Consider the following 20,666-nt stretch of genomic DNA (forward strand, 5'->3'; position numbering starts at 1 on the left):
TGGTCAAATTACTTCATTCATTTAACAATTATGTTTTGAATGTCAGTCTGTGCTAGATATGGAGATACGAGAATAAATAAGCTACAGGGAGCTCATCGTGAAGTTAGGGAGACCAGCAAATAAATAGATGCGGCAATTCAGTATGAGGGTGCAATGAAAGCTCAGTGTATGGAGTTCAGAGGAAGTGGGAGGCCTCTGGAAGCCATGATGTGTGAAATAAGTGAGTGACCTGAGGTCAGAGTAAAGCTGGATCTGAGTCTGGGGTGCACAGTTAGTCTGTGAGCTAACAGTGAAGATCGTGGCTTTCTGTGTCCTCCCATGAAGCCCAACATACTTTCCTTTCTTTTAAGGCAGAGTCTCTCTCTGTCACCAAAGCAGCCTCTGCCTCCTGGGTTCAAGTGATTCTCGTCCCTCAGCCTCCTGAGTAGTTGGGACTACAGGTGCACACCACCACTCCCAGCTGATTTTTGTATTTTTAATAGACACGGGTTTCACCATGTTGGCCAGGCTGGTCTTGAACTCTTGACCTCAAGTGATCTGCCCGCTTTGGCCTCCCAAAGTGCTGGGATTACAGTTGTGAGCCACCGTGCCTGGCCCCCAACATGCTTTTCAAGGCTCTGTACCATCCATCCCCACATCCTTCTCCAGTTTCTTTTTTTTTTGAGATGGAGTCTCGCTCTGTTGCTCAGGCTGGAGTGCAGCGACACTATCTTGGCTCACTGCAACATCTGCCTCCCAAATAGCTGGAATTACAGGCATGCACCACCATACCTGGCTAATTTCTGTATTTTTAGTAGAGACAGAATTTCACCATTTTGGCCAGGCTTGTCTCGAACTCCTGACCTCAGGTGATTCTCCCATCTCGGCCTCCGAAAGTGCTGGAATTACAGGTGTGAGCCACTGTACCCGGCCTCTCCAGCCCCTTCTTCAGCTCCTCTTCCTCTCCCTGTCTCCTAACCTCCGAGTCTTGAACACACCATCTTCTTGCCTCAGGGCCATCCTGTGTGGCATAGTTCGCCTTGGCTGTCCTCTCCTCACCCAACACACATACACAATTCACAGAGCTTGTTCCTACTCATCTTGCAGTTAGTTCACAACTTAAACATCACTTCTTCTAGGAAGCCTTCCACGACTTTCCCCAAGCTGTGTGATACAGTGGTTCAAAGTATTTAACTAGTCCTTCTTGATGGACACTTCAATTATCTCCAGTTTTTCCAGCAATGCAGGCACACGCACACACACACCCCATTGTATACCTGTACTTATATTTCTGATGGAAACTTTTCAGAAGTGGAATTGCTATGATAAAGTAAATGCACATTTTACATTTCCATCAATACTACCAATTGCTCTCAAATAGGTACTATTGAGAATCTGCTTTTTCTCATACTCTTAATTTCTTTTTCTTTTTTTTGAGACAGAGTCTCGCTGTGTCACCCAGGCTGGAGTGCAGTGCTGCGATCTTGGCTCACTGCAACCTCTGCCTCCTGGATTGAAGTGATCCTCCTGCCTCAGCCTACCAAGTAGCTGGGATTACAGGCATTCACCACCACTCCAGCTAATTTTTATATTATTATATGTATTTTTTTGACATAGTCTCACTCTGTCACCAGGCTAGAGTGCAGTGGCATGATCTCTGCTCACTGCAACCTCTGCCTCCTGGATTGAAGTGATCCTCCTGCCTCAGCCTACCAAGTAGCTGGGATTACAGGCATTCACCACCACTCCAGCTAATTTTTATATTATTATATGTATTTTTTTGACATAGTCTCACTCTGTCACCAGGCTAGAGTGCAGTGGCACGATCTCTGCTCACTGCAACCTCTGCCTCCTGGGTTCAAGCGATTCTCCTGCCTCAGCCTCCAGAGTAGCTGGGACTACAGGCACCTGCCACCACACCCAGCTAATTTTTGTATTTTTAGTAGAGACGGGGTCTCACCATGTTGGCCAGGATGGTCTCTATCTCTTGACCTTGTGATCCACCCGCCTCAGCCTCCCAAAGTGCTGGGATTCCAGGTGTAAGTCATTGCACCCAGCCTAATTTTCATATTTTTAGTAGAGACAGGGTTTCACCATTTTGGCCGGGCTGGTCTAGAACTCCTGACCTCAAGTGATCCACTCACCTTGGCCTTCCAAAGTGGTGGGATTACAGGCATTAGCCACCGTGCCCAGACTACTCTTAACAATATTATCAATCTTTTAAACATTTGTTAATATTTTCATAAGATGGCAGCAATCTCATTGTTAAGTTTACATATTTTTGATTAACAATGAGATTGAACATGTTGTCATTCTATTATTTAAAATATAAGATGTAAATAGTTTGACATTATGGATAGAAGAATGTGAGACTGAAAATTAGGAAGGAAAGTACTTTCCTGACTTGAATATAAATGGCATTTATAACTAAAGCATTTTTTAAAATAAACAAAACATTTTAAACTGTGCTTAAAGCTAACCATATATATTGGTTGTTCTGCTTCAGATTATTACTGAAGATGCTGCATGATCCTATATTGGTAAATCTTCTGATATGTAAGCTTTATAATCATCAAGGAATAAGCTTCCACCCAGTACCCGTATCTTGGTTTCCAAATATTATTCTCTAATAAAAGAAAAAAAATCTAGGCTAGGCACAGTGGCTCACACCTGTAATCCCAGCACTTTGGGAGGCGGAGGCAGGTGGATTGTTTGAGGTCAGCAGTTCAAAACCAGCCTGGCCAATATGGTGAAACCCCACCTCTACTAAAAATACAAAAATTAGCTGGGTGAGATTGCAGGTGCCTGTAGTCCCAGCTACTTGGGAGGCTGAGGCGGGGAAATCACTTGAGGTCAGGAATTCGAGACCAGCCTGGCCAATGTAGTCAAACCTCATCTCCTGCAGCTAGCTTAGTGGTGTCTGTCCAAACAGCTGCCCAGTTTTGTGCTTGAAACCCCTGGCCCTGGTGGTTTAGGCACCTGAAGTAATCTCCTGGTCTGCTGGTTGTGAAGACTGTGAGAAAAGTGTAGTATCTGGGCTGGAATGCACTATCCCTCACCGCTCAGTCCCTTGTGGCTTCCCTTGGCCAGGGGACGGAGTTCCCCATCCCCTTGTGCTTCCTGGGTGAGGCAACGCCCCACGCTGCTTCAGCTCCCCCTCCATGGGCTGCACCCACTATCTAACCAGTCCCAATGAGATGAGCCTGGTACCTCAGTTGGAAATGCAGAAATCACTGGCCTTCTGCGTTGATCTTGCTGGGAACTGCAGACCAGAACTGTTCCTGTTTGGCCATCTTGCCAGCCACCCACTTCTTTTATCTTATGAGTTAATTGCATTTACTGTTGTTCATTCAGAGAATAATTCTTAACTGCTTAAGCTACTGTTTTATGTAAAGAGCAATAAAGCCTTTTGGCTCTCTGAGCAGCACCATGGCAGTTGGCAAGAACAAGCACCTTACAAAAGGCAGTAAAAAGGGAGCCAAGAAGAAAGTGGTTGATCCATTTTTTAAGAAAGATTGGCATGATGTGAAAGCACCCACTATGTTCAATATAAGAAATATTGGAAAGATGCTAGTCATGAGGACCCAAGGAACCAAAATTGCATCTGATGGCCTCAAGGGTCCTGTGTTTGAAGTTAGTCTTGCTGATCTGCAGAATGATGAAGTTGCATTAGGAAATTCAAACTAATTACTGAAGATGTTCAGGGCAAAAACTGCCTAACTTCCATAGCATGGATCTTACCCACGATAAAATGTGTTCCATGGTCAAAAAATGGCAGACAATGACTGAAGCTCATGTTGATGTCAAGACTATAGATGGTTACTTGCTCTGTCTGTTGTGTGTTGATTTTACTAAAAAACACAACAATCAGGTATGGAAGACTTCTTACGCTCAGCACCAACAGGTCCGCCAAATCTGGAAGAAGATGATGGAAATCATGACCCGAGAGGTACAAATAACTTGAACGAAGTGATCAATAAATCGATTCCAGACAGCATTGGAAAAGACATAGAAAAGGGCCAATCTATCCTCTCCATGATGTCTTAGAAAAGTAAAAATGCTGCAGAAGCCCAAGTTTGAATTGGGAAAACTCAGGGAGCTTCATGGTGAAGGCAGCAGTTCCAGAAAGTCACTGGGGATGAGACAGGTGCTAACGTTGAAGGATATGAACCACCAGTCCAAGAATCTGTTTAAAGTTCAGACTTATAATAGTGGCAAATAAAAAGTCTTATTTGTGGAAAAAAAGAAAAGAGCAATATGGTAAAATGGAAGGGCTCTGATCTGAGATCTCGGGTCCCATCTCAATTCTGCCATGAATTAACTACAAAATTGCCGGCAAGGCACTCTCTCTGGGGCTCAATTTTCCACACATATAAAACGAAAGTGTTTGAAATAGTGTATTTTTCTTTCCCAGTTTTGAAATTCTATGCTTTGTGCTTCATAATTCCGGACTCTTTCTAGCTTGGCCTTCATTGCCAACTTAGGCTAACAGCTTTGGTATAAGAGTGATCAGAGGTTATATATGCCGGTTTGAGGCTCAGTATGTCAGCACTTTAACCAAAGTCAATGCATGCAGCAGAGGTAACTCGTTCTTAATTTTCTTTTTTTTTTTTTTTTCTGAGATGGAGTCTTGCTCTGTTGTCCAGGCTGGAGTGCAGTGTTGTGGTCTCAGCTCACTGCAACCTCCACCTCACAGGTTCAAGCAATTCTCCTGGCTCAGCCTCCTGAGTAGCTGGGATTACAGGCGCACCACCACCACGCTTGGCTAATTTTTGTATTTTTAGTAGAGACGAGGTTTCGCCATGTTGGCCAGGCTCGTCTTGAACTCCTGACCTCAAGTGATCCGCCCACCTTGGCTTCCAAAGTGCTGGAATTACAGCCGTGAGCCACTGCGCCCGGTCCTGGTTCTTAGTTTTCAATATCTCAGCAAGCTAATTAAAGAACTTAATCTCATTTAAATCTCTTGATTTTATACACAGTAATAACAGTGAACACATGGTGAAATTCAACCCATCTAACTCAGAAACTTTGTTTTAGGACATTTCAAACTCCTTTCCCATCTAGGCATTTTTCAGTAGCAAACATGTGGCACACCTGACTCCCTTCCTCCCCTTTCTTCTCCTGATCCCTCTTGGTGAAGGTTTAGGGATTACAGATGTCCTCAAAGCCAGAACTCAGTGGCCTAAATCACCAATCCTTGGATTACCGCAAGCTCAGCTAGAGTCTAAAAGAACAATTCTCCAAATGCCCATTGTGATCCCGGAAAAATTACTTCTCTCCTCAATTGCTGTTTCCCACTTAGCATCTCATTTTGAAAATCTTTGTTTCTCTGTGGCCACTATGACATTTGCTCCACTGAGCTTTCTGGCTTTAATTTTTGCCCCCTCAATCAGTTCCAAATATCCCTTCTGAAGTAGCCCCAGAAACTTGCATTGCTATTCCACTCTTTAATGATTTCTCTTCTAAATATTAACTACCACTCCAACATTCCTGCATTTGTGGTCATCTTGTCAGCACATCTCGCTGAACCTAAATGAAGAAATTCCTATTCCTTTTACTCCAGATTATCCATATAATTCTTCTTAAAAGCTGTTCTTGGTTGGGCGTGGTGGCTCACGCCTGTAATGCCAGCACTTTGGGAGGCCAAGGCAGGTCACCTGAGGTCAGGAGTTTAAGACAAGCCTGGCCCAGATGATGAAACCCTGTCTCTACTAAAAATACAAAAATGAGCCAGGCATGGTGGTGGGCGCTTGTAATCCCAGCTACTCAGGAGGCTGAGGCAGGAGAATCACTTGAATCAGGGAGGCAGAGGTTGCAGTGAGCTGAGATCACGCCACTGCACTCCAGCCTGGGCAACAAGAGTAAAACTTCATCTCAAAAATAAACAAAACAAAAACAAAAATGAAAAGCTATTGTTAGGATGTACTGAGGAAAGTACCTGACTTTTGGCCTCTGCTGATCTAGGGTTTAAGTGCTGGCTGCACCACTTACTTATTTCAGAAAGGTATTAAATTCCTATAAACGGGAATAATGCCTACTTTATAAGATGTTTCAAAAATGCAGTGATAATGTATGTGACATACACAGCCCAAGGTCAGTCTGTCAAGAAGGACCCTGTGGCTAGTGGCTGTGAAGATGATAAGTACTTATGGACTGCCATGAACAGAGCAGTCACCTCTGCTGACCTCAGTCACCAAACGCCAGCCCTTCCAGCTTTCCTGGACCTTGTGCTTTTTTCTGAGATAGTATGTAGTTCTCTATTTGGCTTGAGAACAGAGCATTGCTTCAAATGGTTGAAGTATCTTTATTATATACATGGTCTGTGCTTTATCATACTAATTTTCCTTTTTTTAAGACAGGGTCTCTCTCTGTTGTCCAGGCTGGAGTTGCAGTGGCATGATCACAGCTCACTGCAGCCTTGAACTCACAGGCTAAAGCAATCCTCCCACCTCAGCCTCCTGAGTAGCTGGGACCACAGGTGCATACCGCTAGGCCCGGCTAATTAAAAAAATTTTTTTGTAGAGGCAGAGGGTCTCACTATGTTGCCCAGGCTGGTCTCAAACTCCTGGGTTCAAGTGATTCTCCCACCTCGGCCTTCCAATTGTTGGGATTACAGGTGTGAGCCACCTTGCCCAGCCCTAAATTTTTTTTCTTATAGTAAAATACACAAATATGTACCATCTTCGTCATGTTTAAGTGTGAAATTCAGTAGTGTGAAGTACATTCACATTGTGCCGCCATCACCATTATCCATCCCCTGAACTTTTAAAAAATCATCCCAACAGAAAGTCTACACCCATTACACACTAACTCTCTATTCTCTCCTACCCCTATCCCCTGGCAACTACCATTCTTCCTGTCTCTATGAATTTGCCTGTTCTAGGTTCCTCACATAAGTGAAATCATATTTGTCCTTCTGTGACTGGCTTATTTCACTTAATATAATGTCCTCAAGGTTCATCTATTGCAATTCTTTTTAAGGCCGAATCATATTCCACTGTACATGTATACCTCATTTTGTTTATCCATCCATTCATCCATGGATGAAAACATTTGGGTTGTTTCTCCATTTTGGCTTTTGTGACTTTATCCTATTGTTCATTCTGCAGCAATTTACATCTTAATTTTCACACCTATTAAGTTTCCTCATACTAATAATTTTAGGAAGAGACTCATGAAAGACTTTTATCTTATTTGATTTCCTTTTTTGGCCATTTATTTATTTATTTATTTAGGCAGCCACAAAGACTGGGATTTCTAATTCTATGCTATGATAAGTGGACAATTGAAGCCATTTATCTTTTTTTCTGTTTCCTTTTCCAAAAAAGAAAATAGCATTTTTCTAAAATATGATTAAGTCAGTTTGGTCTATTTGTATGTGTTAAGGAGAGCAATAACAGACAAAAGAATAACATAATACAATAATTAGGAGTTTAGTTAACAACAAAAAAAATGTAGACTGGGCACGGTGGCTCACACTTGCAATCCCAGCACTTTGGGAGGCCGAGGTGGAGGTCAGGAGTTCAAGACCAGCCTGGTCAACATGGTGAGACTCTGCCTCTACTAAAAATACAAAAAATTAGCAGGTTGTGGTGGCAGATGCCTGTAATCCCAGGTACTTGGGAGGCTGAGGCAGGAGAACCACTTGAACCTGAGAGGCAGAGGTTTCAGTGAGCCGAGATTACAGCACTGCACCCCAGCCTGGGCAACAAGGTGAGACTCTGTCTCAAAAAAAAAAAAAAAAAAAAAAAAAGTAGATGGTGGGGCAAGAGACAGCCTACCTCTTCTCTAACCAACTGGTGAACTGTTTAAGAAATAGACATTAGGCTCATGCCTATAATCCTAGCACTTTGGGAGGCCGAGGTGGGCAGATCACCCGAGGTCAGGAGTTTGAGACCAGCTTGGCCAACATGGTGAGAACCTGTTTCTACTAAAAATACAGAAATTAGCCTGGTGTGGTCATATACGCCTGTAATCTCAGTCACTCAGGAGACTGAGGTAGAGAATCACTTGAACCTGGGAAGCACTTGTTGCAGTGAGCTGAGATGCCTCTGCACTCCAGTCTGGGCCACAGATGAGACTCTGTCTCAAAAAAAAAAAAAAGAAAGAAAGAAATAGACAATAAAGAGTATGGCAGGGCCGGGTGCAGTGGCTCATGCCTGTAATCTTAACACTTTGGGAGGCTGAGGCAGGCAGATCACCTGAGGTCAAGAGATCTAGACCCCAGGCACGGTGGCTCAAGCCTGTAATCCCAGCACTTTGGGAGGCTCAGGCGGGCAGATCGTCTGAAGTTGGGAGTTTGAGACCAGCCTGACCAACATGGAGAAATCCCATCTCTACTAAAAATACAAAATTAGCAGGCGTGGTGGCACATACCTGTAATCCCAGCTACTTGGGAAGCTGAGGCAGGAGAATTGCTTGAACCCAAGAGGTGGAGGTTGCAGTGAGCCAAGATCGTGCCACTGCACTCCAGCCTGGTGACAGAGCAAGACTCCGTCTCCAAAAAAAAAAAGAGTATGGCGTAAGAAGGCCAGAATATTACTTTTATGAACCAAGCTGATTTGGGTGAATGCAGCTTATTTCTACTTGCAGGCAGATGGCCGTCTTAATTCTATACCCTAGAATTAAACAGGTCTCCCAGCCACTCATAGATAGACAGGTCTATTGCAGGGAAGGAAAAATTATCAACTGACATATAGTGTGATTAAATGCTTGCCTTTTATACCTGCTATGGATTGAATGTATCTCCTCCAAAACATAGGTGTTGCTAATGTGATGGTATTAAGAGGTGAGGCCTTTAAGAGGTGATTAGGCCACAAGTGCTCCTGTCTTGTGAATGGGATTAGGTACCTTTACAAAAGGGCTTGACAATGGGAGTTTGTCCCTTTTTGTCCTGCCTTCTGTTATGTGAGGACACAGCAAGGATCCAACAGTCAAGGCGCCATCTTGGAAGCAGAGAGACCAGACCTTCTGCCAGTGCCTTCATCTTGGACTTCCTGACTTCCAGACCTGTGAGGAAACAAATTCCTGTTTTTTAATACATTACCCAGTCTGTGGTATTCTGTTATAGCAGCTCAAAACAGACTAACGCAATGCCCTCAACCCACCTCTCTGCCTTGGCACCCACCACATTGTGTAGTAATGGCCTGACTTGGCCTGTCTTTCCTATGAGCATGTTGCCTCCATCCATTCTTCTACTCACTCAACTGGTTTTACTGAGTGCCTATTTTGGGCCTAGCAATAGCTAGGTCTTACATTGAGGACCTCACAGAAGTGAAGGAAACTGACACAACCCCACCCTTAAAGAGATCAGTACAGAAAATATTGTGAAGGAGACAGGGTGTGGTATTAGACAATAACAAGGACGGAGTGACTTAACAAAGCAGGAGAAGGCTTTCTTAGGAAGTCACATTTATGATGACACCTCAAGGTCAAGGAGTACTTCAGTGTACTATACTCTGGTGTCTCATAGAGGCATAGCACATAGCAGAGCTCAGTAAATGCTTAACAAGTTAATGAGTAAGAGATCTATGTGAAAACACTTTATATGCAAAGTATCACACAGATGTTAGCCATTATCATTGAGTTAATACGGAGAGATTTACTTTTATTCAGTTCTCTGGAACACACAAAAAGATATTATAGCACACAACAGAGAAAACTCATTAAGGACATCTACTCATTTAGACATACCCAGAGTCCTGTCTTCCTAGGAGAGAGTTTGAAACTGTTAGGTGTAGGACTGAATACAAAGAAATTAGAGAACCAGTCATCCTATTTCAGTGTTTGACCAATTCCATCTTCCTCTATGCAAAAGCAAGAGTTCACAAAATTGATTTCTAAAATAGTGATAAAATGACTTTAAAGATATTGGAAAATGAGAGAAATAAATAATAAAGATTAAGTATTCTATTTCACTGATGGAAGGTAATATTAACTAGATCTGAATATAGCTGCCATTCCCAAATTGATACTGAACAGTGAAGAAAATGGCTCACTGTGTGTTTGTTGTGGCACTGGAGTTCTGACAAGGATGTGGGAAGAGACTGATATTATTTTTGAAGCATGTAGTATGTATTAATACATTACCTCATTTAATTCTAACACTTACAAATTCTGTGGGATGAAAATTATACCTATCATTTACGAAGGAGGAAACAGGCTGAAAGATTGTTATGTTGACATGTCAGGGATATGAACTGAAATTTCTGACTCCAAAGCAGAGAACAGAAAAAAGCAGAGAAAAATACAGGAAGGCTACTGTCAAATTGTTTTTTTGTTTTTGTTTTTTGAGACAGAATCTCGCTCTGTTGCCCAGGCTGAAGTGCAGTGGCACAATCTCGGCTCACTGTAACCTCTGCCTCCCAGTTCAGATAGTCCTGCCTCAGCCTTCTGAGTAGCTGGGACTACAGGCGCATGCCACCATGCCCAGCTAATTTTTGTATTTTTAGTAGAGACGGGGTTTCACCGTGTTGGCTAGGATGGTCTTGATTTCCTGACCTCGTGATCCGCCCACCTCAGCCTCCTAATGTGCGGGGATTATAGGCATGAGCCACCACATCCGGCCAGAATTGTTTTTTGTTTTTTTTTTGCAACCTAAAAATATTTTCTTATCAAAACTATATTAATACTTTAACAAACTGTACAAAAAAGGTAATGAGACAAACATGTGTGCTTTATGGAACTGTATGTCAGTCAGCCAATTTCCTGCAGAGGGAATTCCCAGCATGACCTCATTCATCTGTGAGGACACAGCAGTCTTTATTTAGACATACACATTCATCTATTGCTCCAGCATGGTCAGCCCTTGACTTCTTGATGGTTTCCTTCTGCTATGAATGCGCATGTCCAGTTGTCTGCTTCTTAGAGCAGACATTTGCCTTCCTCATCCACTGCCACTGGAGGAGGACTGGGGCCAGACAGATGACTGATTCTACCCATTCTTTGGGGAAGGTTTTCCGGTGGCCCTCCACCATCATCCTACCTGGAATCAGGTGAGTTTCCATAGCTTCTTCTGTTTTCACATCTTGCTGAAGCAGAGTTTTGAAAAACAAAACCATAAACTCACCTATTCCCCAGAAGAAATCTGTTATCAAAGATAATCTCCATGGAGACTGACTCTGGCTGTCCAACACTTGTCCATTCGAGATGTAAACCATCTTGCCCCACTTCCCTGCTTTGGAGCAGTGTAGAATTGCTAACAATTCAGGAGCTGGCAAGCAAAGACACACTCAGAGCATTTCTCTTTCCTTCCTTGCCCTCTGAGTTGTTCAATAAATAGTGAAGAACGCAAAGCTAACTGCAGTATTTATTTCAGATCTGCTGTTGCTCTCTAATTTAAAAGCAAGACAAGAACATTAAATTTGTCAGTTTAAACTGGTGAAGGTAGACCTCTATCAGACACAAGTGCTTCTTGACTTACAATGGGTTTATTGGGAAGAGAAAATATCATAAGTCAAGTGCCTTTAATACACCTAACCTACTGAACATCAGAGCTTAGCCGAGCCTACCTTAAACATACGCAGAACACTTACATTAGCATACAGTTGGGCAAAATCATCTAACACAAATCCTGTTTTATTATAAAGTGTTGAATAGCTCATATAATTTATGGGAACAACATCCTGAACATGAAAAACAGAATAGTTGTATCGGGACTTGAAGTATGGTTTCTATTGAATGTGCATCGCCTTTGGAACCATCATAAAGTTGAAAAATGTTAAGTCAAAGTATATGAAACACTCCCTTGGGGGCACTATGCCAGATACCATGCCTAAGTGTTTTCTAACTTTCTGTACTACATTCAAAAGGAGCATTTTCATAAAGACGTTACTGGAATCGTGGAGAATATTAGTCCTTCTTTCTTTTGCAGCTAACTGGGTTTTTGAAAGAAGCTCTAAACCACAAGCATGTTCCAGCAACTGTTTGTTCTTCCAAGCATGAGCTACTTCCTCCCTCTGCCACCATCGCTCATATTCTAGTTTGAGAAAATATTAAGAAGCATAGTAAATCAGTCTGTTTTCAGAATTGCTTAGTCCTTGAATTAATGTATTTTATAAAGCAGGTTGGCTTTAGCTCCTTAAGATTTGGCTACTTAGAATAAAATCTTCCCAGTTTACAGCCAATTTGCATATATGCATAAATGCCTGAATTTAAAAAACACCTTTAGGATTAAGAGAGTTTTGTTGTCTGTATTTACATAATTTAAAGCTGATTACTTAGGCAAGTTTTAGAGCAATTTTAACAACAGTAATGAGACAAGAGTCTTAAGATAATACATTCTTGCCAGGCGAGGTGCCTCATGTCTGCAATCTCAGGACTTTGGGAGGCCAAGACGGGGGTTATCACTTGAGGTCAGGAGCTCAAGACCAGCCTGGCCAACATGGTGAAACGCTGTCTCTACTAAAAATAACAGAAATTATCCAGGCATGGTGGTAAGTGCCTGTAATTCCAGCTACTCGGGAGGCTGAGGCAGGAGAATTGCTCAAACCCGGGAGCTGAAGGTTGCAGTGAGCTGAGACTGCAGACTGCACTCTAGCCTGGGTGACAGAGTGAGACTCCTTCTAAAAAGAAAAAAAGATAATACGTTCTTTAGAACCAAGAATCTAAGGATAATACATTCTTTAGAACCACACGTGTAAATGGTCAAAGGATGTTTTTAACAACATGGTCCCAACTGTGGCAGTATCACCATCTTTCAAAGCTACCTGCAAAAAAGGGACAATGTTATCACTGGCTAGTGAAAAATTAGAAAAATTTAAAGAATTCTCAGCAAATGTCTTATCTGTTAAAATACCAATGGTCATCCCCTACGAGGGTAAATGCACCTGTCTTTTCTGAAAACAAAGCGAAACCAAAACAAAATTCTAGAGAAAGATATAAAATCAAGGATTAAATTTCTGTTGATCAATAAGTGATCGAGGTTATAAGTAATGCTACCTCCAGGATTTTTTTTTTTTTTTTTGATGGAATCTTGCTCTGTCACCCAGGCAGCTCACTGCAACCCCTGCCTTCTGGGTTCAAGCGATTCTTCTGCCTCAGCCTCCGGGGTAGCTGTGATTACAGGTGCCTGCCATTGTGCCCAGCTAATTTTTGTATTTTTAGTAGAGATGGGGTTTTACTATGTTGGCCAGGCTGGTTTTGAACTCCTGACCTCAACTCGGCTTCCCAAAGTGCTGGGATTACAGGCATAAGCCATCGTGCCCGGCCAGGATTTTAATTTTAATTAATTAATTTTTTATTTAATTAATTGTTGGAGTGCAATGATGCAATCTCAGCTCACTGCAACCTCCACCTACTGGGTTCTCCTGCCTCAACCTCCCGAGTAGCTGGGACTACAGGTGCCTGCCCTCACGCCCAGCTAATTTTTGTATTTTTAGTAGAGACGGGGTTTTACCATGTTGGCCAAGCTGGTCTCGAACCCCTGATCTCGCCTCGGTCTCTCAAAGTGCTGGAATTACAGGCATGAGCCATCGTGCCCAGCTAGGATTTTAATTTTAATTTAATTAATTAGTCATTTATTATTTTTTTAAGAGACAGAGTCTCACTCTGTTGCCCAGGCTGGAGTGCAGTGGTGCAATCCCAGCTCACCGCAACATCCGCCTCTCGGGTTCTAGCAATTCTCCTGCCTCAGCGTCCTGAGTAGCTGGGACTACAGGCACATGCCACTACGCCCAGCTAGTTGTTTGTATTTTAGTAGAGACGGGGCTTCACCTGTCACGAACTCCTGAGCTCAGGCAATCCACCTGCCTCAGCCTCCCAAGTGCTAGGATTACAGGTGTGAGCCACCACACCCAGCCTTAATTTTTATTTATTTATTTATTTATTTTTTGAGACAGAGTCTCGCTCTGTCGCCCAGGCTGCAGTGCAATGGTGAGATCTCAGCTTACTGCAACCTTCACCTACCAGGTTCAACTGATTCTCCTTCCTCAGCCTCCCAAGTAGCTGGGACTACGGGTGCCTGCCATCATGGCTGGCTAGTTTTTGTATTTTTAGTAGAGATGGGGTTTCACTATGTTGGCTAGGCTGGTCTCAAACTCCTGGCCTCAAGTGATCTGCCTGCTTTGGCCTCCCAAAGTGCTGCAATTACAGACGTGAGCCACCATGCCTGGCCTACCTCCAAGATTTTTAATTTCTTGGCAGGGATAATCTGACATTAAAAACAAGCTTATATTTTATTAATAAGGAGAAGATTTATTCACAACCAATTTCTGCTTCAAAACACTTCCAAGCATATAAGAAATGCCATCCTTAAAAGAAGGATTTCCTATTTAATCATCTCAAATCAAATATGGATGGTCTTTTCATTCTAGATCACATGCCCTTTGTTTGCTTGTTTTTGTTTAGGAATTATCTTGGAATCTGATAATTCTGAGACTCACCTGATGGCTAAGCACTGCATATCTTCATTACGTGCCCATTTCCATTCATTCATTAAAATATTATGAAATACTGCTACACACAATATATATATAATGTATAATATTAATAACACATATTGTAATATAATATATTCATCATATAATGAGTATACACAAAAGCATCATGAAATGACCACCTGTGATCCTGCCATCCAACTTGAGGAACAGAATGATAGTACTGTCGAGGTCCCTGTGTCCCTCCTCAATCACCATGTTATATTGATCATTCCTGTGCTTTTCTTTATAGTTTATCATTTATAGCTAAGAAAGTATATTCAAAATTTGGCTTTTGAATTTTATAAAATACTATTATATTGCATGCATTCTGCTGCAACTTACTTTTTCACTCAGCATTGTTTCTGAAATTCATCTATGATGATGTGTATAGCTCTATTTCAATCATTTTCACTTCCATATAGTGTTCCATTGCATGGATAAACCACAATTTATTATCAGTTCTCCAGGTGTCGGGCACATTCTCCCCTGATTTGTACTGTTTTGATATTTCTGTACTTGCTTCCCAGCCCTTTTCTGCAAGGTTTTTTTCGGGGGTATGTTTCCCAGGAACAGGATTGATTGTACACAAATTATGTAACTACATACATAAATATATAATACATACACACAATTATGTATATATTCAGAAATATACTTTAATATGAATATGAAAAATGTTATATAATTACATATTATAGAGAATATATATTATATATATTATAGAGAATATATATATATACACTTTGGAGAATATATAGAGAATATATGTTATTCTCTATATATTCTCTATAATATATATTCTCTACAATATATATTCTCTATAATATGCAATTATACGTAATAGTTACATGTGAATACTGATGATTTTTCCCCATGCAAGAATATTTTTCAGTTGCCATTTTTTAAAACAATGTAACACTTATACCAGCCAAATCAAATGTAATAATCAACATAACATATACAAACTAGTAAAATTATTTTATTTAGTTGTAATATCCATCTTTAATTGTTTGAAATAAAATTTCCATGGTCTTAATTGAATTGTACATTACTTTCTTTTAGAATGTCCTGTTTTTCATTAAAGTAATTTCTAAACCACTCTATGTGCTCAACCTTCTGTTTAACACTAAGATATGGGTTTTTGGAAAGGCCACAAGTCACCAGCTCCATGAAGTGGCGAATTGGTCCTTGTTTTGGAAAGCCCTCCAGGTGTTTCTCCAGAAATATATGTTCATGAAATTCTGAACCATCATCATCAAAACCTAGGAAATGAGACAAAATACATCAATTATAATTTTAAATACAAAATCTACATCACAAAAATAATATTCATGAAGTAACATATTACATTTTAAGGCATGTGCTTTAGAATTAAACCTAGGGTTTTCTTTTTCTTTTTTTTTTTGAGATGGAGTCTTGCTCTGTCACCCAGGTTGGAATGCAATGGCATGATCTCAGCTCACTGCAACCTCTGCCTCCCGGGTTCATGCGATTCTCCTGCCTCAGCTTCCCGAGTAGCTGGGACTACAGGCACGTGCACCACGCTTGGCTAATTTTTGTATTTTTAGTAGAGGTTAGGCTGGTCTTGAACTCCTGACTTCAAGTGATCTGCCTGTCCCAGCCTTCCAAAGTTCTGGGATTACAGGCATGAGCCACCTTGCCTGGCCCAGAGTTAGACCTAGGTTTGCCCACCAATTTTTTCAGGAGGCTGAGGCAGGAGAATTGCCTGGACCTGGGAGGTGGAGATTGCAGGGAGCCAAGATTGCACCATTGCATTCCAGCCTAAGCGACAAGAGTGAAAAATTTCATTTACAATGCCTAGCATGCTATAAGTGTTAAAAATGTGGCAGCAAGGCCAGGCACGGTGGCTCAGCCTCTTGAGTAGCTGGGATTACAGGTGCTCGCCATCACACCCAGATAATTTTTGTATTTTAGCAGAGATGTGGGTTCACCATGTTGGTCAGGCTGGTCTCGAACTCCTGACCTCAGGTGATCCACCTGCCTCGGCTTCCCAAAGTGCTGGGATTACAGGCGTGAGCCACTGCGCCTGGCCGCTAATGACTATTTTCATAAATAATGGCAACCATCAAGAACATTCTACAAATTATATATTTAAATATATACGTAAAACAAGATGGAATTGTGAAAAATGTTCAGGCAGCTCACAAAAAGCCAAGAGGCCAGGTGCTGTGGCCCACACCTATAATCCCAGCACTTTGGGAGGCTGAGGCAGGAGGACTGCTTAAGCCCAGGAGTTTAAGACAAGACTAGGCAACATGGTGAAATCCTGTCTCTACAAAAAATACAAAAAAAAAATTATCCAGGTGTGGTAGCAAGTGCCTATAGTCTCAGCTACTTCAAAGGCTGAAGTAGGAGGATGACCTGAGCCTGGGAGGTCGAGGCTGTAGTTAGCTGTGATCACACCACTGCATTCCAGCCCGGGCAACAGAGTGAGACCCTGTCTCAAAACAAAAAACAAAAAACAAAAAAAAGCCAAGAAAAGACAAAGAAATAAGAAATAGAAAAAATGAACAGAAAATAGTACTTTAAATGTAAATAATCCAAGTATACCAATCAAAAGACAGAGACTGGCACAGTGGATATAAAAACATGAACCAACTATATGCTGTTCATAAGGAATTCACCTTAAATACAACATAGGTAGACTGAAAGTAAAAAGGATGGTTAATGTTATCTTGGCAACATTAATTTTGTTCAAAAGTATGACAGGCTATATAAATATAAGATAAAGTAAATCAACACTCTTTTTAACTTAGAATGCTCCAGGAGGGCAGAATGAATAGATCCTTCTTGAATGAATCAATGAATGACTGACAGCGAAGTGGTACTGGCACATATAATGCAAAGGAAAAAAAGACAGCAATAAAGAGGGTATACTATATACAAAAATAAGTTCTAGACAGATTAAACAGAAAAATGCTACAGAGCTATGTACAAATTAAATCTCTATTCACTAAAGGCATTCTAAACATTGTAAATTATCGTATCAAAAAGGCTTGAGCCCAAGAGTTTGAGACTACCTTGGGCAGTCTGACGAAACCCCATCTCTACCGAAAATACAAAAAAATTAACCGGGCATGGTGGCATGCGCCTGTCACCCCAGCTACCATACTTAAGAGGCTGAGGTGGGAGGATCATGTAAGCCTGTAGGTCGAGGCTGCGGTGAGCTATGATTGTACCACTGCACTCCAGCCTGGGCAACAGAGTGAGAGAGTCTCAAAAACAAAAAACAAACACACACACACACACACACACACACACACACAAGCAGCAAGGACTCAAATTGTGGCAAACTGAATCCATGCTTAACTCTGCTCCCTTGTGACACCTACCAAATGGCCATAAAAACAGGAAAAGGTACAAAAGCACAAAGATGAAAAGAAAAAGAATAACAGACAAGAGACAGCAGTAAAACTGTGGAAGACGAAAAGTGCACATATGAGTAGTAATTGACTTAGCAGAGAAGATACTAAAACTATCTGTAAAAGGGGAAGACAAGAAGCAAAAAGGCTTCAAAAAGACTTCAAAACTAGAGGATTCAGGTACCACTGAAGTTATGAGTGGGGATAAGGAACAAAAAACAGGAGGATTAATTGAAAATGGGTTTAGGGAACAGTTAGTTCTTCCATGTCCCATCTCCCACATGCACCTACAGATGTCTATCCTCCTCCATTCCTGAAGAAGATGGGCAGTTTGCTTTTTGGAGAAATTAAAATGGAAAGAGGAATTATGTTGTTGGATTGATAAGAGGAAAATTAAGTGAGTCTGTATGCTGAATGGTGAGACAGTCACCTCGCCCCCAATCCTTTTCCCCCACCCAGTTCTCAGCATGCACTCAAGACCTATAGCCTCAAGTCAGGTGGTTGGAATATTTCTCATTGGAGAAACTCAGTGAGAAGAATTATACATATGGAGTTACAGAAGTCCCTAAATGAAGAGGTTCCTTCCCAATTCCTCTCAAATGAAGTCACCAGTTAACTAGTCCCATCCATTCACACACATCTAACAAACAGCTTTTCATGACTTTCCTGTCAAGTATAAACAAACATTCAAAGAACAGTAGATATTTTAAGAAAGTGTCTAACATAAGTGACAGACACCTTGGCAGGAACTGATACCTACCTCTCAAAATCCATTCTGGCTCTTTATCTTGGTAAAAAAATTAAAAATCTGTGCATGGGCAGGAGATGGTGGCTCATGTCTGTAATGTCAGCACTTTGGGAGGCTGAGGCAGGAGGATAGTTTGAAGCCAGGAGTTTAAGACCAGCCTGGGCAATAAAGTGAGACCCCATCTCTACAGAACATTTAAAAATTAGCCAGGTGTAGTGGCGTGCACCTGTAGTCCTAGTATGTGAAAGGCTGGGGGCAGGAGGATCAATCATTTGAGCCCAGGAATTTGAGGCTGCAGTAAGCTGTGATCGCACCACTGCACTCCAGCCTGGGTGATCGAGTGACACCATACATCTTTTTTTTGAGTGACATCATACTTCTTTTTTTTTTCTTTTCTTTTTTCTCTTTTTTAACCTTTTAAAAATTTTGCTTCATCAATTGCTTAAAAGAGACACCATACCTCTTAAAAGAGAGAAAAAAAAAACCTGGACATAGCTGTTCAGCAACATTACATTTCTCAGCCACTTTTAGGTTAGTCATGGGCATATGTTTAAATTATCACTGGCAGAACCTAAACAAAGGTGATGTGTGACATTTATAGCCCGGAGCCTTTCAGAGAGTGAAACTGGGCTGGGCACAGTGGCTCACACCTGTAATCTCAACACTATGGGGAAAAAAATCTAATAATAAAAAGAACAACAATAAAGCATTTAGCTAGGTTTTTTTTTTTTTTTGAGAGGGAGTTTCACTCTTGTTACCCAGGCTGGAGTACAATGGCACAATCTTGGCTTACCGCAACCTCCGCCTCCTGGGTTCAAGTGATTCTCCTGCCTCAGCCTCCTGAGTAGCTGGAATTACAAGTGATTGACATCATGTCCGGCTAATTTTTGTAGTTTTAGTACAGACAGGGTTTTGCCATGTTGGCCAGGCTAGTCTTGAACTCCTGACCTCAGGTGATCTGACCTCCTCAGCCTCCCAAAGTGCTGGGATTAGAGGCTTGAGCCACCACACCCAGCCCAACGAAGCATTTGGAAGTTAAAAATAGGGCATCAGAAACAAAAATCCAATGGAGAGGTTGTAAGATAATAGTTATGGAATGTCCCCAGAGCACAGAACAAAAGGAGATAAAGAAAAAGACTGGGAAGCTGAAATTATCAAATAATTCAAGAAAATTTACCCAGAATTGAAAAATGACGTTACTGGATTAAAATTACCGAATAATGTCTAGAACAAGGACTGTAAATAAATAAAATCCCTTACCAAGGATAACCCTCTTGAAGCTTACAAATATTATGAAGAGAAGATGCTAAAAGTTACCAAAAAAAATAAATAAATAAAAGAGATCACATACAATGAGTCTAGAGTAAGAATGGGAAAATGGCAAAAGCATTCTCAACAACATAAGACAGAGTGGCTGGGCAGTGGCTCACATGGCATTCTGGGAGGCTGCGACGGGTGGTCTGCTTGAGTCCAGGAGTTCAAGACCAGCCTGGGCAACATAGCAAAACCCCGTCTCTAATAAAAATATAAAAAACTAGCCAGGCATTGTGGCAAGTGTCTGTGTGGGAGGCCAAGGTGGAAGAATCATCTGAGTCTGGGAGGTCGAGGCTACAGTGAGCCAAGAACGAGCCACTGCACTCCAGCCTGAACAACAAGAGTGAGACTGTCTCAAAAAAAAAAAAAAAAAAAAAAAGGGCCAGGTGTGGTGGCTCATGTCTGTAATCCCAGCTATTGCAGGGAGGATCACTTGAGCCCAGGAATTCAAGGCTGCAGTGAGCCAGGATCCTGCCACTGCACTCCAGTCTGGGTGACAGAGTAAGACCCTGTCTCAAAAAACCCCAAAACAAAAAAACACCCCACACAACTGTCCATAGTCATATTAGCATAAACAATGAATATAGGTCTAATAAAAAATTGTAATATATCTATAATGGAAGGATGAGGAGAAGATATATACACTAGATGACCTCTGAAATAGATAGAAGTAAGCATATCATTTAGAAATATAAAAAACAAAATACAGCTAAAAGATTAAATGACGTTGGCTCTGAGAACAGCCCTAACAGGTGATAAAAAGAACAGCTTTCTAAGCCTTGTGCTTTATGTTATCACCTTTTATATTAAACCAAATGTTTACTA

At 41.5% G+C, this 20,666-nt stretch overlaps 1 protein-coding gene and 2 pseudogenes across 2 annotated transcripts in view; 1 reads left to right on the forward strand and 2 right to left on the reverse strand.

The window, feature by feature from the left end:
• The first annotated feature begins 3,408 nt into the window (after nucleotides 1-3,408).
• LOC105729193 (small ribosomal subunit protein eS1-like) lies at nucleotides 3,409-4,173 on the forward strand (annotated as a pseudogene).
• A 5,398-nt stretch (nucleotides 4,174-9,571) lies between these two features.
• Nucleotides 9,572-15,251, reverse strand: LOC135268789 (selenoprotein K-like; annotated as a pseudogene).
• A 104-nt stretch (nucleotides 15,252-15,355) lies between these two features.
• Nucleotides 15,356-20,666, reverse strand: part of MRPS31 (mitochondrial ribosomal protein S31) — a 37,019-nt gene continuing 31,708 nt past the window's right edge. For both annotated transcript variants that reach the window (XM_021672831.2, XM_012469854.3), the window contains exon 7: nucleotides 15,356-15,658. In XM_021672831.2, coding sequence (XP_021528506.1) covers nucleotides 15,429-15,658 — 230 coding nt within the window. In that variant the 3' untranslated portion in view covers nucleotides 15,356-15,428. The remainder of the gene's footprint in view (nucleotides 15,659-20,666) is intronic.

Source organism: Aotus nancymaae, unplaced genomic scaffold, assembly GCF_030222135.1.
Source record: "Aotus nancymaae isolate 86718 unplaced genomic scaffold, 86718_ANA_hifiasm-v0.15.2.pri h1tg000043l, whole genome shotgun sequence".
Classification (NCBI taxonomy): domain Eukaryota; kingdom Metazoa; phylum Chordata; class Mammalia; order Primates; family Aotidae; genus Aotus; species Aotus nancymaae.